Source organism: Agrilus planipennis, unplaced genomic scaffold (assembly GCF_000699045.2).
Source record: "Agrilus planipennis isolate EAB-ADULT unplaced genomic scaffold, Apla_2.0 scaffold41, whole genome shotgun sequence".
Classification (NCBI taxonomy): Eukaryota; Metazoa; Arthropoda; class Insecta; order Coleoptera; family Buprestidae; genus Agrilus; species Agrilus planipennis.
This window is the reverse complement of record NW_020442445.1, coordinates 443,338-468,649: the sequence shown is the minus strand read 5'-3', so window position 1 is coordinate 468,649 and position 25,312 is coordinate 443,338. Positions and strand designations below refer to the sequence as shown.

The 25,312-nt window shown below is 32.7% G+C and overlaps 2 protein-coding genes across 4 annotated transcripts in view; one reads left to right on the top strand and one right to left on the bottom strand.

Moving 5' to 3' along the window:
* The first annotated feature begins 4,178 nt into the window (after positions 1–4,178).
* Positions 4,179–6,612, top strand: LOC108733611 (SH3 domain-binding protein 5 homolog). Its single transcript, XM_018464849.1, has 6 exons — positions 4,179–4,531; positions 4,673–4,984; positions 5,153–5,330; positions 5,393–5,511; positions 5,583–5,666; positions 5,785–6,612. Exons 2-6 carry the CDS (start codon positions 4,859–4,861, stop codon positions 6,433–6,435), a joined length of 1,158 nt encoding a protein of 385 aa, XP_018320351.1. The 5' UTR covers positions 4,179–4,531; positions 4,673–4,858; the 3' UTR covers positions 6,436–6,612.
* A 468-nt stretch (positions 6,613–7,080) lies between these two features.
* The window catches only part of LOC108733603 (integrin alpha-PS2), a 173,424-nt gene continuing 155,192 nt past the window's right edge, over positions 7,081–25,312 (bottom strand). For all 3 annotated transcript variants that reach the window (XM_018464836.2, XM_025980397.1, XM_025980396.1), the window contains 15 exons: positions 17,692–17,740; positions 17,411–17,485; positions 12,911–13,086; positions 12,471–12,683; positions 12,296–12,398; positions 11,982–12,231; positions 11,754–11,920; positions 11,540–11,691; positions 11,258–11,478; positions 10,973–11,204; positions 10,740–10,909; positions 10,416–10,680; positions 8,584–10,344; positions 8,298–8,528; positions 7,081–7,566 (listed from right to left, as the gene is read on the bottom strand). In XM_018464836.2, the coding sequence (XP_018320338.1) occupies positions 7,471–7,566; positions 8,298–8,528; positions 8,584–10,344; positions 10,416–10,680; positions 10,740–10,909; positions 10,973–11,204; positions 11,258–11,478; positions 11,540–11,691; positions 11,754–11,920; positions 11,982–12,231; positions 12,296–12,398; positions 12,471–12,683; positions 12,911–13,086; positions 17,411–17,485; positions 17,692–17,740 (4,161 nt within the window). In that variant the 3' untranslated portion in view covers positions 7,081–7,470. The remainder of the gene's footprint in view (positions 7,567–8,297; positions 8,529–8,583; positions 10,345–10,415; positions 10,681–10,739; positions 10,910–10,972; positions 11,205–11,257; positions 11,479–11,539; positions 11,692–11,753; positions 11,921–11,981; positions 12,232–12,295; positions 12,399–12,470; positions 12,684–12,910; positions 13,087–17,410; positions 17,486–17,691; positions 17,741–25,312) is intronic.

Here is a 25,312-nt window from a genome sequence, read left to right as displayed (position 1 = left end):
CTAAATGACATCCTGTTGAAATAATTTAACGTTAGCTTTATATTTTGTTTTATTATATGACATCTACCAAGCAAATAATTGACTATGAAATTCAATAGATAACTACTACAGTTCATAAGTGTGAAAAATTAGAAAGTTTTAAAATAGTATTATCAAAAAAAAAAAAACAAAAGCAATAAAATATTATGGAAATCAAAAATCAATTTGTAAATATAATTTGATCAAATTCCACGGCCAATAGAAAGAAGCGAGTGGGGCTCTGCTTATCCACATTTCTAACCCTTTTTACCTTCTCCATGTACATACATTTATTGTTTTAATCGAAATCTGCTGGAGCAATTTAATATTATTCACCAGATTTGTTATTATTTTATTGTTAACGATAATTAACTTGAATTGAATCTACTTCAATCTTTTTTATTATTTCCTATTAAAAGCATTACATTCTGAAGGAATGCCAAGTACATGAAGCGTAGTGCGATAGATTTCATAATAGTTAAATTAAGGTTTAAATACGGGACAGTGTCTGTCCCGGCGGGACGTTAATATTATGCCTGAAATACGGGATATACTTTATCTTTAGAAGTTCGAATTTTAGATATCCCCTCCTCAGTATTCTTATCCGCTTTAAAATAATGTTAAACTTTAAAGCATCACATCATGCTGATGAAGTGCAATTTGTATTAAAAATTTTATATGACTATCTTTAAAATGACGCTGATTTCGTCCTTTAATTGTTATAAACAAAATATCTTCAACATATTTTATGATAAAAGGTAAAATTTCAATAGTGGCACTCACAGTTACATTCACAAAATTTCTTTAGAACTTTTGAATTTGAGTAGTGAGTGTAATTAGCTCGACGTGAAGGTACATGTTTAAATAAATTGTATAATGATCTAAGAAAGGGAACAACACTCCATTTGAATGAATATTGTTAAATAAACATAATTAAAATTTTTGATTTTTTCCATGATTTGGGAGAAATCCCCTGACTTTTCCAGTAAATTGGAAATCCCCTAACATTTCCAGGCTTTCCAGTTTTGTGGCCACCATATACGAACAAGTCACCAATTTTCTTGCTCGACCACGCCGAAAGATAACGCACATTTCAACATGTATGCATAAACAATGAAAAAATTATTGTCATTTCGGCATTTTTAAAAACCTAAAATTTATAGATTATCATCCATTTCTCAAAATTTCCAGATGCATACATGTGCAGTTTAGTCGACTTTCATATTTGAAGGAACTTAACAAAACAAATTTCTAAATATTCGTAAGAAAACGACATTAAGTAGTTTGGGTTGTTGTTGCCAATTTATTTGAAATGCAATACAAAAACCATGAAGACCTTTTCTATATTTTCAACTATGCATCTATTGAATTTTTCTAAAAATTTTTTTAAAAAGTAGATACTTTTAATAAAACTCTCAGAGGCTACAACTTGCGAAATAAAACATAATTTTTAATTTTGAGAAAATCAGCTGTGAGGACCGATAGATGCACAAGTGATTGGAATTTTCATAAAATAGTACATTACGTATCGAGGGAAGAAACNTATCTCTTTTAAAATTGCGAGATGTACAGAAATAGAACGAACGTCATTTTCCCTTGAAGATTTTTTCGATATTCACAAGTTAATTATGGTATCTTGGTTTTTAAAGCAAGGAAAAAGAAATGAAGTTAACAAGTAGTGCTGTATGAAGGGAAATATAATTTTTAATTTTGAGAAAATCAGCTGTGAGGACCGATAGATGCACAAGTGATTGGAATTTTCATAAAATAGTACATTACGTATCGAGGGAAGAAACAGGGAGCCGAAGGCTGCAAGTTTTACTTTCAGAAATTGCAAAATTTCAGGTTGAAAAAGTCAGGTAGAGAGTATAGCTACAAAAAATTTGACTTTACATATTTAGTGCCCTTCCTCATCAAACACAATTATTTATCAAAATCTGACAAATGAATTTTAAATAAAATTATGTAGTTTTTTCCAGGGTGGCGGTCAAATAATTACACAACTATATGTTTTTGTAAAGTTTCGCATTATTTAACCATCATCAGACTGAAACAATTTTGTTTTTTACTTACAGTTCTACTAGTTAGATGTTATACATTTGTCTGTAAAATATAAATATAAGTTTTATAATATATTTTGTTAAAGTTGTATCTGTTCTATTATTTTATTTATGGTTTATGTTAAAATTATTATAAATATTTTCTAAATTATCTGTATCAAGTTTACAGAGTTTAGGTATTTCTTTTATGTGTATCATTTCTTTGATAATTCATTTTTTATAATTGCATTCCCGGTCCAAAATTTCAGGTACTTTGAAATTAAAATTATGCTGGTTATTTAATGCATATTCTGATAATGCTGTTTTTGTTTTGTTTATGTTTTTTAAAATATATCAGTGTTCATATTACGTTTTTCTAAGTATTGCTTCGTTTATCCAATGTCAGTTTTTGGTAACGGTGGTTTTAAATTAGTGAAATAAACTTTTAGAAATTTTAAAATGTTTGATATTTTGTTATTGATTTCAGGAATGTATGGTAATGAGGTATAATTGCTGTTTTTTATATTCTGGTTTGTGTTTAAGAGATTGTAAATTTAGTGAATTCTTCTTTTAATTATAGGTTTCGTTTAAAATGTTTCGTACTTTTTTTATATTTATCTGGTCTATATGCTGGATTTGATAAGATTACTGCTCTGTCAGTAAGTGCAGTAATAACATTTTCTTTATATTTACTCGGTGAATGTGAATTATAATTTAAATATCTCCCTGACCATACATTTTTTAGATATAACAATAAAACATTATGAACAGGACAACATTACCACAAACATGTTTACAAAAAATGGTCATTTTTTACATTAGTTGACATTGGAATTGAGACATGAAGTTTAGTCAGGTAGGTAGTACTCACTAAGTAGAATCGTGTGGTAGCATTAATTCCGTGCGGAAACCAATGGAGCTTGAGATACAGGCTCCTAAAGTTATTTAATCGGAAGAAATTTCGATTGGTACGGCCCTGGCTGCAGCCCTTCGTCAGCTGTTCTCGCCAAATATGCATTGATGACGTCATTGTTTAGTTAGGTAGATGTATGACAGACTCGAGTTTGTTTAATGCCCCTGCCCGCCGAAGGCGGGCTGATACATTAGAATAATGTTAGGAAGATATGTTTTAGGACAAACGATGTTTGGCGGGAACAGCTGACGGAAGGCTGAAGCCAGGGCCGTACCTACCGGTATTTCCTCCGATTAAGAAAACTTTAAGGGCCTGTATCTCACTCACATTCATTTTTAAACAAATAATAAACAAAATTCTAGTAAATACTACTACACTACTTTACTTGGTGAGTACTACCTACCTGACTAAACTTCATGTCTCAATTCCAATGTCAACTAATGTAAAAAATTACCCAAAAAATATATGGTCAAGGAGATATTTAAATTATAATTCACACAAATTTTGAAAAATTATGTTACGTAACCTAGTATTTATACATTCAGAAACTGCAAAATTTTAGGTTCAAAAGGGAGGGTAGAAAACACGCTTACAAAAAATCTGACTACACATTCTGTCCACTTATTCTACAAACAAAATTGTCACAACTACTATAAAAAATTACCACTATATTTGATTAATATTGTTGCTTACCAATTAATTGTTATAATTCCTTCCTTTAGCAACAACACACTATTTCCGGTGGCAAAACGGCACTGGTACACTTACTTCGGCTAAACTTATTATTTTATCACGGATCCATACTACCACTTGCCTAGACTAGACTCAACTACCCTTTGTATATCTATTATCTATGACTACACTTGTCAATTGCAACAATAGGTTTAATTATGAATGGTTAAGGTTGTCTTCAGTTAAAATTGGAAAAACTGCATTCAGTTCTACCATTCTTGATTATTGAATAGATCTGGGAAGAAAATGCAGTTGAAAAAAAGGATTTAAAATAAGTATGTAAAATAAAAATGTTGAAGTCGATAATTAGAAACAAACATTTCATATTTGTGAAAGTAAATTACATTTACGTCAACTGTAATTAAAGATGTGACGAACGGAAGTCTTCTCTGACGGAAGTACGAAAAAGTCACTTCTATGGAAGAAGACCTCCCACAGGCAACAGGCTCACCTAAGCTGAGAATCACATAGACATAGACAGACGTAGAGGTCAATTATTATGGTTGTCATTTCACTCCCAAAATCAAAATATGAATAGGATGCGTTTGTTTTGATGTTTACGTTTATTTAAATTAATTATAAATTCAAAATAATTACTTTGCAATAAATAAGACTACCAAGAAATTTTAGTTTCTAGCGTATTGTTTAAGACTGGCTAAAAGTGCAAATTAGTTCTCGTTAGTGCTTGGTATGTTTGGCAGGTGTAAATGTTAAAAGTGTAATTTATGAAATTATTTACAAATTGCAAGATACACGAAAATACTTTATATTTGATCATCAGCTATTACTAAAAGGATACGTTTACATTGTATTAACAGGCAATACTTCAGTAAGTACATATAATGCAATTATTCATTTACAGGCTGTTAAAGGTTAATTTTTTCTATAAGTTGTAATCTTTGGCTAATTATCAGCTGATAATTTTTAATTTTAAGTACATTTCAGTTTCTTGATAATTTTAAATTTTTAGATTGCAATATTATAACACCGGAGTATTCAGCTGACATGGTGACGTATCTCTTTTAAAATTGCGAGATGTACAGAAATAGAACGAACGTCATTTTCCCTTGAAGATTTTTTCGATATTCACAAGTTAATTATGGTATCTTGGTTTTTAAAGCAAGGAAAAAGAAATGAAGTTAACAAGTAGTGCTGTATGAAGGGAAATATCTCTTTTGTTATGGAAGAAGAAAATAATGAACTAGATCCCCGAATTCAAATTGAGCTAGAAAAACTCAACACGGAAACAGATGAGATTAATAAACTTGAACTTGAGTTAGATGTAAGTGCTAAGATTCAGATTTAAATCTACTTCTAGAAAATATCTGTGTCTACTAGGTTAACTTTCCCTTATAGTTGATAAGTATGTAAATCTTTCTTTTGGTAATTAGAAAATTGAAATTTGTCTTGTCCTCAATCAGTTTATAGCTGTTAATTGTTTTTGGTACAGGAAGCTAATACAGCTTTTCGTATGATACTGAATGACTCTTCTAAAAAGCTTAAAGCACTTTCAAAAAAAATTGGAGTGTCAATAAATCGTTCGAGGCCATATTTTGATGCTCTTGATGTTGCAAAGAAGGCCCAACAAGAATGCCAGAAGGCAGCCATAGCATTCCAAAGAGCAAATGGTAATAAAGTCACATCTCACTCAATATTTAAAGTAATTATTGTTTGTGATTCATATTTCTAGAAATTCATGCTGCTGCTAAAGAAACTGTTGCTTTAGCAGAACAGAGATTTATGAGCAATCGCCATGAGTGGCAGTTTGATAATGCATGGCAAGAAATGCTCAACCATGCTACAATTAAGGTAAAGCACTTCTTAAATTATTATTTGTTTATTATCATTATTTATTATAAAGGCTGTTTTGTTTTCCTTAGGTTATGGAGGCTGAACACCAAAAAGCGGAAAGTGGAAAAGAACACCAGAAACGAGCCACTTTGTTTGAAGCAGCCAAACAGAAGGTGAAGATAACACATAATTTTATGTGTCTTTTATATAAAAACAACAATTGTGTTTGCTATTTCATTAATTGTAAGATATATTAAAATGGTATTAACTTGTATTTATCTAAATTTTTAGGTACATGAACTAGATGATCGTCTTCATAGGCATATACTCAAATCGAGGCCATATTTTGAGCAAAAAACCCTCTGTGAACAACAACTAAATACCCAAAAAGAAGTAATTGAATCATTACAACATCGTATATTTAATGCGAAGAAGTCGTATGCAGAAGCATTAAAAAAGCTTGAGCAAATATCCAACGAAATACATATGAAACGTAAAGGGCTGAACGCTAATGAAGATTTGGAAAGTGATATTTTAAATAAACCTCGAGAGCCTGGTGTAGGGGCAGAACTCGGCAATTTGGAAGAACAGGGTTCTAAATCAGCATCCACTTGGTCTAAACATCCTCCATTACCCAATATCAGTTTTGAACTAGACAAATGTGAAATCAGAAGCATGGCATCTTTGGAGACTACAGGTTCTTCTTTTAGTGAAAAAGATGATGTAGAAGTTGAAGATGTTGATGATCTTCGGCTTAAAGTTAAACAACTGGCTACAAGGCCTATTGATGGAGGAGAAGGCAAAAGTACTGATGAGCATTGGGAGTCTGAATTGAAAAACACTGTTGACAAACTCGATCATATGTTACTCATGCAAGAATGCGCTAAAGAATTGGATAGCTATAAATCAAAACGAAAAAGGGAATTTGTCCATAATGATTGAATTTAATTTAATTGCGGTTCAAATTTCTGTTTTATTTTATTGTTAGTGTCTGTTTATATTTTATTTTTCTATTTTGTGCATTGGTATTTAGCACTAATTTTGTGGATTTCTTTCAGTATCCAATTTCTTTTTTTTTTTATTTATTTCCAAGTACCTGTACTATTTCTTATACATTTTAAAAGCAAACATGTTTACAAAAAATATATGGTCAAGGAGATATTTAAATTATAATTCACACAAATTTTGAAAAATTATGTTACGTAACCTAGTATTTATACATTCAGAAACTGCAAAATTTTAGGTTCAAAAGGGAGGGTAGAAAACACGCTTACAAAAAATCTGACTACACATTCTCTCCACTTATTCTACAAACAAAATTGTCACAACTACTATAAAAAATTACCACTATATTTGATTAATATTGTTGCTTACCAATTAATTGTTATAATTCCTTCCTTTAGCAACAACACACTATTTCCGGTGGCAAAACGGCACTGGTACACTTACTTCGGCTAAACTTATTATTTTATCACGGATCCATACTACCACTTGCCTAGACTAGACTCAACTACCCTTTGTATATCTATTATCTATGACTACACTTGTCAATTGCAACAATAGGTTTAATTATGAATGGTTAAGGTNTTAATTTATAATAAACTAGTATTTACATATTTTCATTTGGCAGTACTCATTCATTATTTACGATATTCGGTAAAAATTAAAGCAAAAAATTAACGAAAAACATCCAGAGTGTAATAAGAGTACATACATTGTACCGTTTTTAGTTAAGGCACACGGTTAATCCTCAATTAGTGCAATAAAAAAAAAATAATAAAAACGTCGCTTTTCGTTTGTAGATAATTTGCTGTAAATAATTGAAAATTTCTCGTTTTTGTAAGCTGCACAGGGCACATACATACACACAAAATAAATAACCACATAGCTTTTCTCACTCTCAACATTATAAATTTTTAGTACTTTTAGTTGTTGTTAATATCGTACATCGTTGACGTTTTCTTCCACAGAACTTTGTCAAAGAGCTTCGTCACCATGGTTGAAGTGCCCGTTTCGGTTTAAAGGTTGTCTTTCGGGCGCGCTAGAAGGGCGGTTTCTTTTAAAGAATCCACACTGAAAAGTAAAATTCAGGAATTTAACGATTTTAAAACAACTTGATTACATCTTTTTTAGATATATACAGAGTGTAGTCAATAGCATTAACTTAAACAGTAGAACTGAGCAAAATGTACCATAAAACAGACAAATTTAAAAGCTGAAAACTTCAATCTTTTTCTAAATTCCAAATCTTCAAGAAATAATTTGTGCGTATATCTTGCTTAATTCCATCAATTACTGTAAGAGGATAAAAGTGAAAAAGCAATGTGAACACACTAAATATACATATACAAAATGAGTTTTAAAATTAGCAAAAGAGCATTTCAGAATGTGATTTAGAAATTCAAACATTGCTTGGAATTATTTGAAAGTATGATTTACAACTTAGAATAATAAGCTAATGAGAATTAAATTTTTGTTGGTGAATTAAAAAATTCTCAACTTGGTTTCTTAAAATGAACTACCAAATTGAAAAGAAAACGCTAAACCATAAATAACACATTAATTACGGATAGATACATAAATAAAAGGTTATCGTTCCCATGATCTTTACATTTGGAATGAAGTTGAAAGCAAAATGAGACGACAAAGAGACAACCATAACAGTTAATTACTACTTACACACACAGCAGTTTTCCCTAATTTCCGGACACAATAAAAATAATACTACATTTAGCAAATTTAAACACTACTGATCGTGAAACATATTAAACTTTCAAAAAATAACAAAAATAAGAAGTTTTTACCTTATATAATAGGAAGGCCAAAAGGAGGAGAATTGCAGTTCCAGCAACAGCTGATAATACAACGACCCATAATGGAACCATATCAGGCTTAATCTCCGGTTCTGGGGCAGAAACAGTGGTAAAAATTTCGTGGGTGTGGACTGGTCTATCAACTGGCTTGCCTATATATGGCAATTTACTGATTCTTGCCAACATCATAGATGAAAATGTGATAGATTGCGTTACACTAATCTGAAATTTAATTTTAATTAAGTACTTCTTTTCATAACATAAAACAATAACTTACATTTCTCAAAGTGTGAACGTTAACGCGGGATCGTAAAGCTATAAATACTTCTTGATCTTTTAGTAAACGACCGGTAGTGCATCGTATGGGAATACATTTTGTAGCTTTACACTCGAGGATGCTAGCCAGATCGATTTCTCCCAATTCACCTGGAGCTTGTCGTTTTCCTCTGTGAACAGGATTACTAAGATCGGGCTTACTTGTAGGTACATTATCACCAGGGGGTGACTCGTTAGGAATTTCCCGCCCAGTAGCAGAATGGAACAAACCCCTGGATGATGACGAGTATCTACTTTCATAATGCTTCTCATAGCCACCACCGTACGATGAACCAGAACCAGAACTGAATGATTTTGATTCACCACCACGACCAGCAACGGTGAATGTTTCTTTAGAATCAAAGGGTTCTTCTACAATCATACCGCTATCGGAACCATAAGCTGATACGCCAGAATGTCCTTCCAGATTTGTTCTTGCGTAACCGTCTATTTGCTGATCGACGCTCTGCACGGGGTGGAGTTCAACAGTAGTTGTCTTAAAACCACGAGGGTTGAGAGCAGCAGCGCCGATTCCATAACTGCTTGCGTCTTGTTCTGATCTTGAATGGTTATATCTATCATAAACACGTCCTCCGCTGTGTTGATGGGTACTGACATGTCCTTCTTCCTGACTGAAACCCGTACGGCTTTCTTGACGACGTCTTGCTTCTTCTTGTAACCTTCTTTGAAGTTCCACATCACCATGACCCAATTCGTACCTATTTTCTTGATGAACACGTCCTAAACTATGTTTCTGTTCAAAGCCAAGTTTATTTTCGTCTTGCCCGTAGACTTCATCAGAAGTCACTGAACTTTTAAAATTCTTGTTATGGTCTCTTCCATAATCGTAACTGTATCCGTTATTACCTTCTAACAATTCCGGCCGAGGTGGTGGCGGTCTATAACCAGGGTAAGGGCTTTCGACATAGGTAACCGATCCAGAAACACTGCCATCTTCATTTCTATGCGGAGGCACATAATGTCCTTTCGTTTCACTTCCGGAAACTGATAACGTCGTTTGGCTGCCTCCTTCTACATTGGACGTTGCAGATTGTCCCTGCTGAACAGACTCTTGTCCATAATGACTACCAGAGGATGTGTAAACGATTGTAGGACGTTTTCTAGATCCATGAGATTCGTGTCTAGAAGTTTCGTGATATGTTATAGAATCCTGGCCACCAGATCTTCCACCATAAGTTCCCGAAGTTTGCGATGTACCTCCGTAGGTTCCTGAATTTGAAGAACTGCCAGAATAACCACCATATGAAGCACTTCCACTACTAGTACCACTCTGTTGCGAGGCATCTACCCAGCCTCTGCTACGATCTTCAGGCCTTCCATAATAAGTATGTTGCCGTGTGTAAGTTTTGTTTATTACTGGACCACTTCCAATTGATGAAGCCTCCCATTTATGTTCGGTTACGATGGTTTTTGAACCGTTGCCTGTATCTTCCAATACATGAACAACCTTTTCGCCTGTGTTGCTTTTGTCTTGAGTACTTTTGTGTCTTTGACTATACACGAACGAGGCGTCTCCAGTATCAAATTTACTCTCATCTGTGCCCACCTTAGTTACTTGTTTTTGCTCTCCAGAAACTTGAGCGAAGTTCGTTTTTCCCTCTTCTACCGTAACTTTCCCAGTTGATGCACTGAATGTTTCGCCTGATTCACTACCTAATTCGATTCCGTAAGTTTTCCAAATTGTTCTATTTCTGTATTCTAACTAAAAATAAAATATATAAGTATATATGTATAATGCTGTTTGAATCATGAACATTTTGTTTATAAACTTACTCCATAATGTTTATAATTTGCACTAGCAGGTTCACATTTAACGTTTCCTAGAGTTTGTGGTTGTTCTAAAAGGTACAATAAATCGTCACCAGCTAAAGTGGTCAGAGGCCATAAAATAAAAATTTCTGCTTCGTTTATACTAGACGGGCCATTGTTTCTTATACTATAAATGTGAACAACTTGAGGTCCTATATCTCTTTCAAGTGATATTCTATCTAAAGAGTATGACGAATAATTATAGTGGACGTCCGCAGGTTTGGAAGTTCTAAAAGTAAAAATGTGTATTTTAATGAATAAACGAAAGTAAGGCGACTTTTAGATTACCCGTCCAATGCCAGTTTTGAGTCTACCCAAATAGGAATTGACAAGAAATGCTTATTATCCTCTAGTGTATAACTTTCTTCGGGATTTGTACTATTAACAGACATATAGAAATCATAGGTGGCATTCATTCCTTCTGTATGATAAGGTTGGAGTATGATTCTAAACTTTGCCTAAAAAAATACCAATTCTCGAATGCAATAAGTATATAAAAAAGTAATACTGTAACTACTTACATTCCGGTGGGCAGGAAGTGGATTTCCAATGTCACATTTGACTGTATTATTTGGAGCAAGCGAGCAAAATATTCTTACTTTATCTTTTTCATACTCAACAACCTTTATGTAGTCAACGCCAGCAGGCAACTGAATTTCAAATGATGATTCAAAAGAATCCTCTCCATCATTTTGGACAATCACATATAGTTCCAATTTTTCGTGAGATCCCAGAAGATACCTTTGCACGTTTCTAAAATTTAAAATTGTGAGTAATCATTACAAAATGAAAAATTGAAGGCTTACGTGGTGACTAAGAGACGTAAATTAGGTATGCAGACATTATCGGGTCCACAAAATTTGTGAACACTTATTGCATCGGATCGCATTGGCGGTGTATTTAAATCCAATATTGGAATTAATTGCGCCCTGAAGTCTCTTCTGTAAGATTGTTCTCCATATCCATATCCAGCTAATGAGTAGTGGACCTCAACTTCAAGTGGTGTTAATTTGTCTCGAATTTCGTTCTGTAATATACAACCAAATTAAAATATATATGTATATATAAAATAAAAATTACTAACTTACAGTAAGATAAACTGCTTTAGATCTGCAAACAGATGTGTCATCCTTTCGTAAAGTCAATGTTTCATTAAAGACGTATCTGTTTTCCATATCTCTAAAGAACATTCTTTGACCCTTAGTTTTTTTGGAATCCAAAACGTAGCCAATATTAAACACTAAACAGTAAAATATTTGCGTCATGATAGAAATTATTAACGTGTTTATTACTGTATGTTACCTTGCGAATTTGGTACTCCTACTCCAGTATATTTCAAGCATACATTAAAACTGGTACATGGAACGGGCTGACCATTCCTTAAGGTGCAGTTTTTCTCATCTAATATTATTTGTTTGTGCGGCGTTAAGTACGTTACTTGGGCATCCACATTTACAACAGGTCTCGATCTTCAAAGTATTTTCAATTGTACTATATTGGATCAAATATTTTTTTTTAATTTATTATTACCTAAAGAAAAACGCAGTATCTGATAAGTAAGCTCCAATGGCCATATCAGGATAATCATTTTCGTCCATATCAAGTCCTCCTGCTAGAGACCATCCGAACGTTTCTATCGCGGACAATCCCGAAAATTTGGCGACGTCCTCTGCGTAAATAACTTGAGAATATTCTTTTCTCACACCTTTTTCTGAACCATGGTAAATGTATACTGCACCTCTACCATGAGGACCGTCATAAGGAGCACCCACAGCAAAATCTAGAATCGTTTAAATAGACTATTGTAGTTCTTTTAATTTTAATAGTTTTTTTTTTATTTATACCCCCGAATTCGTCCAAATTGATGTCACCTAATGATGCTAGAGAAAGGCCAAATCTTGATTTTGAATTAATTCCATCGAGGATGTGAAGATGATGGAAACGTCCCTTCAATGAAGTCAAACAAAAATGTCAGATTCACTAAACATTTTCTATCAAAAAAAAAAAAAAAGAATCTACCTCAACACTTCCCCCTTGATATAGAACATAAACGCGACCAACTTCGTATTTTCCTTCGTTATTCGGTTCGGTAAAGAATGGAGCTCCAATGATGAGATCGTCAAGACCATCTCCATCGACATCTGCACACGCTAAGGCGTACCCAAAATACGAACCTAACTGTTCTCCGGTTATGTTTTGGTGATTTGTTAGATTCCAAGTAAACAGAACAATCTTAAAAGATAATATAAATTTCATTTATAGAATCTTGTACTTCCGCAAACAAAAAAATTTGTTTACTTTGTGTCAGTAAAATAGACACTAAAAATGCAGCATTTATCATTTGCTTTAATTTGTTCAAAATATTTCGAGTATTTATTTTCAAATTATTGAAATTGAGTAAGTGCTACAATATTAAAACAAATGACAAATTGCCTGAATAGATAAAGCTGTTCGCTGACCTTTCCTTTAAGATCAGCGGCTTTAGGCATTCCAACAGCAACGCCTTCAGTGCCAGCCCCGGTAAAATCACCGACTGTTAATGAGTAACCCAGATAGGTGTCATCATCTTCTGGTGGGCCTTCCTTGGTCGAAATAGCAGCAGGTCTATTATCTAAATTTTGACGAATCACCTGTCCTGGAAAAAGTATTCTTTATCAAATTTCGGCTAATAGCAGGAGCGGATCGGCGCATCTAATGAATTCTACTAGTACTGTGGATTGGTTCTAGTTTCGTGGCTCTAAATTTTGTTATCACACGTGAATCAACTACCAGCTAATGATATTGTGAATAACAACTACCTTGGATAACTAACAAACGGAACTAAACATGGTTAATTTTCTTACAATCCAGCTTTATAAGTACACGATTGTATTAAAGTTTCCATATGGCATGATTTAATAAACTTGAACACATTATATACTACAAACAGTGCCAGTGCTACAATACTTAAAAGGCAGAGTAGGCATGAGCCATGGACCTCACGCCTTTTAGGGGCTTTTTGACAAAGGATCATAATGATATTGATTCAATCATGAAGGAGAATTATTTATGATTAAACCTTCGCGAAAACCGTAATATTGAAAAACTTGATCCTTTTATAAAAATTAAATCGGCTATAGGAAACCAATAAAAAAGTAAATAAATGCGGTATTGACAAAACAGTATTGTATGAAAATAAATAAAAGTAAGAAAAAGTAGGGAAATAGCGAATATAAAGATAGGAGATGAAAAATTAGAGGAAGTGGCTGATTTTATATATCCATGAAGTCAGATAAATCTGGACGGAAGGAGTAGTAGGGATATAAAGCAGAGGATAGCGCAGGATCGAGTCGCCTTCAATAAAAAGAAGTCACTTCTATGCTCGCGAACCGTTAATTTAGAAATTCGAAAAAGGTTGTTAAAGGTGTATGTTTGGAGCACGGCGTTGTACGGGTGCGAAACATGGACAGTGGGAGCGGCGGAAAAGAAAAGGTTAGAAGCGTTCGAAATGTGGTGTTATAGGCGGATGATGAGGATATCGTGNTTTTAACTTATAGGTAATCATAACACCCTGCCATAGACGCAATTAAAGATCATATTAATAAACACTAGCTCTGATTAAAAATTAAAAATACTTTAAATACGTTTATAGCAATGGTGAATGTAAAATATTAAAGTCAGTACTTTTAGCTCCTTCCGTTAGAAAACAAAACTAAATGTCAAGTTAAAATTTGATTATTCAAATAGAATTAATTCAGCAAAAATCGTGAATTAGGAACTTAAGTATCAACGCGTTAAATGAAGCAAAATAAAACAAAAATACTCATTTCAACCTAATGTTGTTATCTGCTTAAACTCAGATGTTTCGAAAGTTGAGATAATAAAAATAAAATTAAGTATTTTTCGTTTTGTTTTGCTTCCATTTTTACTTTTGTATTTCCCGATTTCACGATTTTCTTATTAAATAACATGTGTGAATAACAGATTAATCAATTAATATTTCAACAAGCACCTTTTATTAAACTTCAGTACGATAATAATAATTATTTGCCAATCAAATTAAAATGATGTATTACATGTAGATGTGGTGAATTTTAACATTACATGTGTTGTCGAGCTGAAAAGGCCTGCTATTAGCTGCGTGTAAATTAATCATATTTTAGAATAAAAATGCTCAGCCAGCAGTTTTACTATTTCAAGAAAAGATACGAAAAATGTAGAAAGCAACTCTAGCAATACGAAATATTTTTCTACATCTTGAGGTACGTGTCCAACCAGTCTTAGGACTGACGATCTTATGATGATGAAATTTTCATATTTCTTGTAGACTTGTAATTTTTCCCTACAGATACACCTTTTAAATAGTCCCTTACACTCAAGCAAATACATCGTATTAAAGCAGTGATATAATTTGCACGAAAATCCAACCTGACTTAAGATTAGATTTTAATGCTACTGAATTAATGACGTGAGGAAAATTTAGAAACACGTTCGTTTATGTCATGCCAGGTACCTACGAAATAAATAACAATGAAAACAAATAAAGTAGGTCTCTCTGAAGACACGATACTATCACAATCTTTTAGAACAAAAGGCTACTGAAATTCCACATGTCTTTATCTAACTGACATATCTGCTGCCCTCAGTTATTGCTGTAGTGTAAAAAAAAAAACGAGACGATATAAAAGTTCATCTTGATACCTATCGTTATGATATATGTATGTATGTTTAAAGCACATCGAAACAAATGCTTAGTGGTTTAGATAAATTGTTGCCCTTTATTCTTGACAGTCATGATTACAGTCATATTGTACTATACATAACACAATCGCTTATAGTTCTGAATGGTGAGGGCAACATAAAATAAACATGAATTGTTTAATATCTGTAAGAGCTTTACGGGTGGATTGTGTCCATTTTTTTGATAATTCAAACTTAATTTTGCCAAATCAAATTGGAGTTGTCGACCCGAAAAATTAAATTTTTATCTAACAGAAATAAACATCTAAATTATAAAGAGAACCCTAAAAAATTGGGTTCGGTATAATATGTATTGTTGTAGATATTGTGGACGTGTGATGGATGTTTCAGGATGTTCTAAAATTATTGATAGAATATTTAATTTTTAGAATGAAGGAACCTAAATCTAATTAGCAAAGCCTACCTACTACTGTAATAAACTGAGCATTTAAAAATATTTTGAAATAAACAAATTTTAAAAATTTAGAAAGATATTTAAGAGTGCATTGAAAGTAACAAGAAAAAACTCTTCATTAATTAATAGTCAACAAAATAAAATATTCTTTTCAGTTTAAATTATTTTTCATTATCACAATTAGAATTTCTAATATTCAAATGAAAACACTTTTTCTCTCATATATCTAAGGGCTCTGTCCTTTATTCGCTAGTTTGAGTTATTTCAATCCATTAATGTATATTTATGTAATTCAATGTACGGATTTTTTGTAGGGAATGTTCCCTATTACCTAACTAGTATGATTAATTTATTTTTTATTCGTAATTTATAAAAACAGTTTTGTTATTACTTCATTCTGAAAGAAAAAATCGAAAATATGTACGTAAAAGGTACATGCAAGTACGAGGGTGGATTGATAAGTTTCCGGCCTGACCAAGAAAAACAAGGTTTTTAAAAATTTTTTTTTTTTATTTCTCAACATAATCTCCTCCAAGGCTGATACATTTCTCATAGCGGTGTTCCAGTCTATTAATGCCATCTCTATAGACTGATTCGTCAAGCTCCTCANGCCCTCAGTTATTGCTGTAGTGTAAAAAAAAAAACGAGACGATATAAAAGTTCATCTTGATACCTATCGTTATGATATATGTATGTATGTTTAAAGCACATCGAAACAAATGCTTAGTGGTTTAGATAAATTGTTGCCCTTTATTCTTGACAGTCATGATTACAGTCATATTGTACTATACATAACACAATCGCTTATAGTTCTGAATGGTGAGGGCAACATAAAATAAACATGAATTGTTTAATATCTGTAAGAGCTTTACGGGTGGATTGTGTCCATTTTTTTGATAATTCAAACTTAATTTTGCCAAATCAAATTGGAGTTGTCGACCCGAAAGATTAAATTTTTATCTAACAGAAATAAACATCTAAATTATAAAGAGAACCCTAAAAAATTGGGTTCGGTATAATATGTATTGTTGTAGATATTGTGGACGTGTGATGGATGTTTCAGGATGTTCTAAAATTATTGATAGAATATTTAATTTTTAGAATGAAGGAACCTAAATCTAATTAGCAAAGCCTACCTACTACTGTAATAAACTGAGCATTTAAAAATATTTTGAAATAAACAAATTTTAAAAATTTAGAAAGATATTTAAGAGTGCATTGAAAGTAACAAGAAAAAACTCTTCATTAATTAATAGTCAACAAAATAAAATATTCTTTTCAGTTTAAATTATTTTTCATTATCACAATTAGAATTTCTAATATTCAAATGAAAACACTTTTTCTCTCATATATCTAAGGGCTCTGTCCTTTATTCGCTAGTTTGAGTTATTTCAATCCATTAATGTATATTTATGTAATTCAATGTACGGATTTTTTGTAGGGAATGTTCCCTATTACCTAACTAGTATGATTAATTTATTTTTTATTCGTAATTTATAAAAACAGTTTTGTTATTACTTCATTCTGAAAGAAAAAATCGAAAATATGTACGTAAAAGGTACATGCAAGTACATTGAAATTCACAATTATTGTTTATTTTTGACTGAGTGAACGAAAAAAAAAGGGTAAAGGGGAAAAGCGTCCACAGATAAATATAACTTTTTGACAAAAGAGCCGCTGATTGGTTCTTTTCGAATTATTTCCCTACACCGTCGGTTATTTTATTTAATTTCTGTTTAATGCAGGCTAAAAGGCGTTTGATTATTTGGCAGTTTAGATTGTTATTTGTTGGATTGTTATGATAAAATCGCAGGTAATTTGGTACCTGAACCGAATTCTCCTCCAAACAATCCCGGAGTGAAGGAAAATTTAGCACGGACGTCGATGGAATACATTTGGCCTGTAACAAATTTATGTTGTTCATTTGAAAAACTACAATATCGTGGCTTTTCTTCTACTATTCACATATAAAATCATAGGTCTTTCTCTCTTTGTAAACGCTCTACAACCTCAAAGAAGCGAAGTACATAATTTTTTAGCAAAAGAAACAAGAATCGCTACGATATTTCCAAATCGCGAGTTTTTTTTACAAAAAACAACACCCACCTTGCCAATACCAACTGCCTGGAGCTCCAATAAAAAGCGAGTTGCTCTTCTGTAACAAAGAAAAAAAAAACGATTAGTAGACTAATTTATGGTAATTAATTTATGTTAATTACATTTGACCAATAATGATTTTCATTAAATTTAGTTCAGTCCCCCAATTAATTTAAATTTACGATGCACCTACACACTGATTTTCAATGTTATTTAATTAACAGATTGTGATTTCTTTGATTTGCGGAATACATTAAGTATATTCAATATTATAACTATTCTCCAATATAGTCAATTTGTTAAATTGTAATAAAAACCATGTAATAAGTTTTTAAAATGCTGTTAATTTAAAATTTGTGCCTTCACAAAATTGTCGTTAGGAAAATTCAACCTTTAATGGTAAGCTCAGTAATTAAAACAATTAAAATTCATGCTGGTGTTGTTGGCTTGCAATATGTATAATGTATAATATGGTGGAGTAATTATATGGTAAAGGCCTAGATGATCGAAAGAGGAGGTCCCCCCACCACTGTACCATAAGAAGTTCGTGGCGGTCTCACTCTCATTAAAAGTTATGGCGGTTAGATGATGTGGGGTGGGGATAGGGGGGATCGAAGGAAGGTGGTCACCTGAGTAAAACCCCATAAAAAAATTGTTGAAAGTTGATTATTTTGACAATTTTCATACACTATAATTCAAATAAAATTCAATAAAACAATTATTTTCAAGCGGGTGGAGGTGGGGGATCGAAAGAGGGTGGTCACTTGAACAAAACCCGATAACTTAATCTAACCTATGTGAATGACTAAGTATATAAATATTTACATGCCTAGAAATGTATAAAAATTGGCATATTTATTAACTTTGAACCCCCATAACTTTATATGGGGGTGAGACCGCCACGGTACAGTGGTGGGGGAGACCTCTTCTTTCGATCCACCCACCACCGAAGGGGGTGGGGGCCATCATGTAGACCTTTACCAATTATATTCCTAAATAAACATAAAATTCGCTTCTTTGGGACAATTGCTCCAGTGATCAGCAGAAAGAATGGATATATATGTTCCATTTTTACGTTCTAACCTACAAAACGCTCGGTATATCTACATTGAAAGACACGGCGCGGCGCCATGTAATGGTATTAGCGAAAATACTCCCCATAGAAGTCTCTATACACATGCAGATTCAATTTGCATATCCATAATATAATGCAAACATAGATCGAGCCATTTATGAATCTTTCTCTGTATAATATTTATAGACACACTTAAAAATCGTTACGCCGCTATTACCATAGGCGCACACTTCGATAATATCTTGCATTTTGATTTATGTCCCATCTGTATCGCAAATCAGATGCGATTGCGATCCGCCAAATCAGATATGTAACTATGTACAAACACATGCAATGTATTTATACTAAAGCTCTCGTCGCTCTATAACATCTTATCTTGTACACGGTTAAATAATCAACAGTGAACGTCACATGTAGCTTATTGTTTGTTACCGGCGAAAAATGCAGGTACAATGTACGAATATGCCTTACTGTATATGGCTTAGTCAAAATGTAATATTGTACCCTACGAAGTTAAGCTATATACGTATGGTATATGTAACTCAGTTTACCTCGTTTGGAAATTATCAATGTGAGTCAAAGTCATTGTCAGTAAAATAAATATTTTAGTTAGGGTTGCCTTTTTTTATATAAATAAAGTATGTCGGTTATTAATGGTAAAAAGAAAAGAAAAAGTACCCTGTGCAATTTATTGTACTCTTTTTTGCTTAAAAACATATTTTTCATTACTTTTAGCAACTTTTACCAAATAAGTATCACTGCTAAACAACTGCGAAGCATCTTTACAGTTTAAATTTAAGTTAAAGTAAATAAGTAGTTCATTTTTTATCAGATTTAGAGACGCCTTATTTCTTTCGTTTCCCATTTGTTATTCATCACAGAAAAAACTCTCTCTGTAAATGCTGATGTGGCGGGAATCGACAGTAAAAATTAAATTAATTTAAACAAATTTGAAAAATCAATCAGTCTTATTAAATATTTGCTGTCATTTTTGTGAAGCAGATAACTCCGCAAAACAATTAGGGCTATATATCGGATTAAATAATTTGTTTAATGAAGAATTTTCTCCGTAAAGATCATCCATATTTACATTAAACTTTTGCAGATATAAATTTTCGACTATTTTCACAAAATTATCAAATTTAACATTGCTTTTTAAATTTATATTGCTAAGTGTAAATAACCAGTTAAACCATTTATTTAAGTACTCTAAGGCTTTGTCAATAAATAAAAAATTTGTGTGAATATTGCTTGTCAGTTCAGATGAAGAGAATAGCCTAATTTTTTTGCATGTTTCATTGCTAAAGAAGAGATGTTGTTTTCTTTGTGTTCTTAAGATTATCCATAATCTTATAAACATCTAAAGTTGTTATGCAATTACCTTCTAAGCATTTTACAGCTTATTGTATTTTATGCCCTTCTTTTGTATATTATGTCTTAAGCGAATCTCAGAGAAATTAAATCATGTGAAATAAAGTATTTTCGCGTACATTATTTGTTGCATAAAGTATAGAGTACAATTACTCTAAATAACGTACAATACTTTATAATAAAGTACGGGTGGCAACTCTAATCTTAATGCATAATTTGGTGTATGAACGTGTGGACTATTTCTTCAATTACAGCAATCTTAAAATATCACTTAGCTACTTTTCTGGCAGATGTCCTAAACTGACGGAACTCTCAAAATCTTCCCTCAAAAGCTTTAAATTCTATTTATTGGAGTTATGTTACTTTATTATTTATATGAAAAGATGGATGAAGGTACAGTGGAATTCGTTTATTATGACTCAGCCTATATTAACCAACCGCTTAATATGAAGCAATTGCAGTGTTAAGTTTGGTTTTCATATTAAATTCTCTATAGGAAAGTCTGGATATAATGACGCCGTTTAAAATGACATATCGTGTATTATGACTGATTCTCAAGAAATCATATCCGGCTATAGTGACCCAAATGATTAATAGTAACATTTTCGCTTATTTTTCTGACTCTTCTTATGTATATTGATATTACAGTTCATCGTTCTTTTTCTTTTTCTGTTAATAATTATACCCAATTTGTAGTTTTTCTCTCTATTAAACTAAATAACTAACCAATATAGAAAGTTGTTTATTTTCTGAGACTACGATTTGTATGACGCCCGCTTAGTATGACACGTGTTTGTCATTTCCCTTCGATGTCATTATAAACGGATTCTACTGTATTGGAAGAACTACTCATCGGCCATTAGTGTAATTTTTATGTATCTCTACAATACTTCCGTGATTGCTTTTTACACAGTAATATGAAGTAATTATTTCAATACCATTCCAATCCGCGATCGTCTAAAGTTGGTCGTATAAAGAAAGAATCGACGACAGATATCTACTAAAGCATATAAAATAAGTACGTGGTCATTGGTGTGATAGTGTTACGGCTATTGTTCACAAAGGAGTCGGTTGCGTTTTGCCAGAATTCATTACTAATTGTTATTCGTGTTCGCTCGATTTGTACCCGGGCCTTAAATGGACAAATGGACGCGGTGCGTCTTCAGTTTTTGCCCGGTCTTCAGGTCGACATGCTGTGGGACCCATGAGCCCGTGTGTCCATCACACACGCATTCCACCAACGTACCGTGGACAATCACAATACAACAATAGGGGAGAACCCGTACACATTTACAGATACGTACATATATAGTCGGCATAATGTGTACGTATGTAGGTATACCAACTGAAGGATAATATTAGGTATTCGAAACTCGCCGGTTTCGGAAAGAATGAAACTTGTAAGTGCCTTGCAAAGGCGTAGAATCTGCGCCAACACGCCATTTAAAAACGTATAAAAATTCATTAACATTTACGATACTGCTGAAAGTACATCAGACACAGACATAAAATAAAATAAAAAACAAAAATTTAATGTATAAACGTCTTGAAATGAAGAAGAGATTGCAACGGCTATTATTAGAGCGATTCGTGATTACAAATTTTTAAAAACTACATAAATCTAAAGGTTTAAAAACTCTGAGAACCTACTGTGTCGTTAATATTCCCATCAACTGATCGGCAATACAAAAAATGAACTTTGTTTAGAGAAAACGGGGATTATGAAAAATGTACAGCAAAAATCTTTTAATGAAACTGAACAAAGTTTCAATGTTGGCTACAATTTAGGTACCATTATGAAGCTTTTTTAACATTGCTTTCAAAAAATGTAAGATAATTTTCAGTAAATCTTCAAAACATTTCAATATTACCACTTATTTACAAATCAACATCCAAAAGAATTTCGTAAAAAGACCTAAAAATTATGAATAGTAACTTAAAGTAATCTCTAACAATTTATTTAGAAACTAATTCTTTAGAAGTGGCAAAACGCAGTGTCACGTCCTGCTTCGAATTTAAAGAAATTACAGTAGAATTTGATTAAAAACATCGGTTTTAAAGACAACTTTGACGTTAAATCAATTTTTAATATTAGTTCTTCAATACTTTTTAAAAAATGTAGTGTTACCGGCGAATGATGAGGATACCGTGGATAGAGAAGGTTAGAACTGAAGATGAGGTATTAGAAAGAACAGGAGAACAGAGGACTCTATGGAAGTCAATAAGAAATAGGCGAGATAGGTTGGTAGGACACATTCTCAGACGTGAAGGTCTAGTCAGAGACATATTAGAGTCAGAGACAGGAGTTAAGAGGAGTAGAGGTAGACCTAGATTAGATGACTGTTCGTAAATAGTTGAGGATATGGATTGTTCTAGTTTTAGTGAAATGCGAAGATTATCTCATGTTGGTTATATTAAGATTGGCAATGATTCGGTGGTTTAATTGTAATAGTAATGGAAAATAGTAAAACTCCAATTGTACTTTATTGGTCAGTAATAACAGAAACGTATTAACTCAAAGGGAGCTTCTTAGGAACTAAATTTTAAAATGTACAAAAGGTCTCTGCAGGTCTGCAGCCTCCTTAGGGCCATAAAACCCAGATGTGGCCTAAAAGTGACTTCGACAATACGAATACATATTTTTACAAAACTAAACTCATCGTTGATTTCCAACATCTCAGGACAGGAACGAGTGGAGGTGCATGTCCAACCCGTCTTAGGACTAAAGACCTTATGTTCTTATGATGATGATGATGATAATTATTATTTAAACTGACACACTAAAACGACAACAAACTCGGATATAACCATTGATTGCCTTTGTTGGTATTTATTGTCATACCACGCGAACTTTCATCAACAATGACATTTGGTTATTCCGTCCTGCCGATGACGCTAGAACCAAGTTCTACTGTAATTACATCATTAAAAGATTTTTCTCCATTTTCCGAGGAATATAATATGCAACGCGTACAGATACTTGAAACGGTGCAAATTGTCACGTCCCATTTGTGTACGTTGTACATAGGTATAAAAACAAGCTGGCGGTTAGTTAATAAAAATTCAAAGCTTTATTTTACGGAAGTCAAACCAACCTCAGCTGTTTACCATTGTGATATCGTTCAACCGAGATCTTTCCGTTTCAATTATTTAATGCCGTTAGGTGCGGTCAAGACACGAGATCTGAATACATACGTAGTAGGTACGTATACTCGTACAAATATACGTAGGCATCAAGGATGAAAGGATATAGATGGACGAACGGACGAATGGACAGACAGATGGATTGCAGCTTCGGATAGAATTACGGGAGGAATGCTACTCTAATTAAAAATGAAAGAACTGACACGTCGATACGTGTGAAACACAGTCACATTAGATTTGCTACGGAATAACTAAGAAAATGTCTAATAACGGAGAATGTTTCGCAATTAACTGCAAAATAAACCCAGAAAAACCAAAGATGTAGGTACATAAGTAGGTATAATATTTACTTGGTATCCAAGCTACCTACTTGATGTTACTGAGGATAAAAAAAGATAATAAAAAATACTATTGTTAGGTACTCGGAGTTTACTACTAACAATAAGTGCCATTACTAATTTCAACTTAAAATTAGCAAAAAACGATAAAAAGAATTAGTCAAATGTAAGTTTGTATCGTTCGTAAAGGATCCAATACGATATCTAGGTATTTGGTAGAAATAAAGTTTCGAAAAATAAAATTTTTTGAAGATTTGAAGTTCAAAATTTTTTCATATTTTCTATATTTGTCTTGGAACTGAAATTGTCAAGTAATTTTTTGTCCGATAGACTCAGAAAAGTTTTAAAATTTGTTATTTTTTGATGTTTAGCTAAGTTGATATCACAAGATCTTCCTTTAGTCTAAAGAAGGTCCTAAATTCTAGATCAACTAGAAGCACCTTATATGCTTTGGTCATACATGATACTTTTGACGAACAGTCTACTCTAAAGTGTGTAATTTTCAAACTTTTTATTGACCTTTCACCATAAGATTTAAGACAAATTCTCATGATTCTACGTTTTTTTATGTGTTTTGATAATAATCAGTTAGGAGATCGATGAATGAACAACAAATATCCATCATATAAGGGCTCAGTTTTTAATTTCGAAACCTAGAACTCTAAAAATAGGGTTCTCACTTTAAATTTTTGAAGTTAACTTACTAAATGAAAATCATAAAACCTGAGGCTTTTACATAAGAAGTAAACCGAAAAATGACAAACGGTGACTAGCACCTCCACCAAAAATTACAGGAATAACGACGATTTCAAAAATATTTTAACCATTTTTTATCTGTACAGAATGCTTACGAAATAATACCAGGATGAACTAATGATGGAAATGTACCTAACAGGCTATCCGAAACACAAAAATATCGAACTCGTACTGGTTTAAGAATGTTCCGTTTTAAAATCTCGTAAGCGAATTTAATTGTTCATTCATTTCAACTAAGTACATTCCGAAATATCTGCTGACTTTTTCTACCTACTTAATCCTAAGCAAGAATAAAACAAAAGACAATTAGTTTAGAGGCCGGCGGGTAAGTACTGCATTTATTACTCGCAATTTGTAAAACTTGAGTTAAACACACTTTGATCGTTATTACGGTAGAGTTGAAAAACGAAAGCAATTTAACAATTTAGTTCAATTATGTACGAGACGTTTATCATTTGCAATGTTGAAATTCTGCCGGTTCTCGCCCTCAGAAGCCGTCCGCAAAACTTCGACACAGTTTCTTTTGTACGAACGCTAATTTGTCTGAAAATCGCCGCTTGACAACTTCACTATGTCCGGAATGAAAATTACATAATCACACGTCCTCTCAAGTAAAAATTAACTGTCGTGCAAATAATATACGCAACCCACTTCATAAAAGCACGTTACTTATATTGCTATTGCCTCGTTTATACCCTTATTTATCCACTCAACAAAAACTCGGATGAGATGCCGATATTGAAAAGTTGACGGCTATCAAAAGCGCCGGCGTTTTCAATTACATTCCAAAATATTTAACATTTGTTAAGAAAATAAATCACGTAAATATACATTATGTTTGATCATTATTCCTGAATATTTGAAACATCTGGACGCAGTGTACAGTGCATCTCATGATAGCGTAATAACGTAGGAGATGTAAAAAGTATCCCAGTTAACGAGCCGT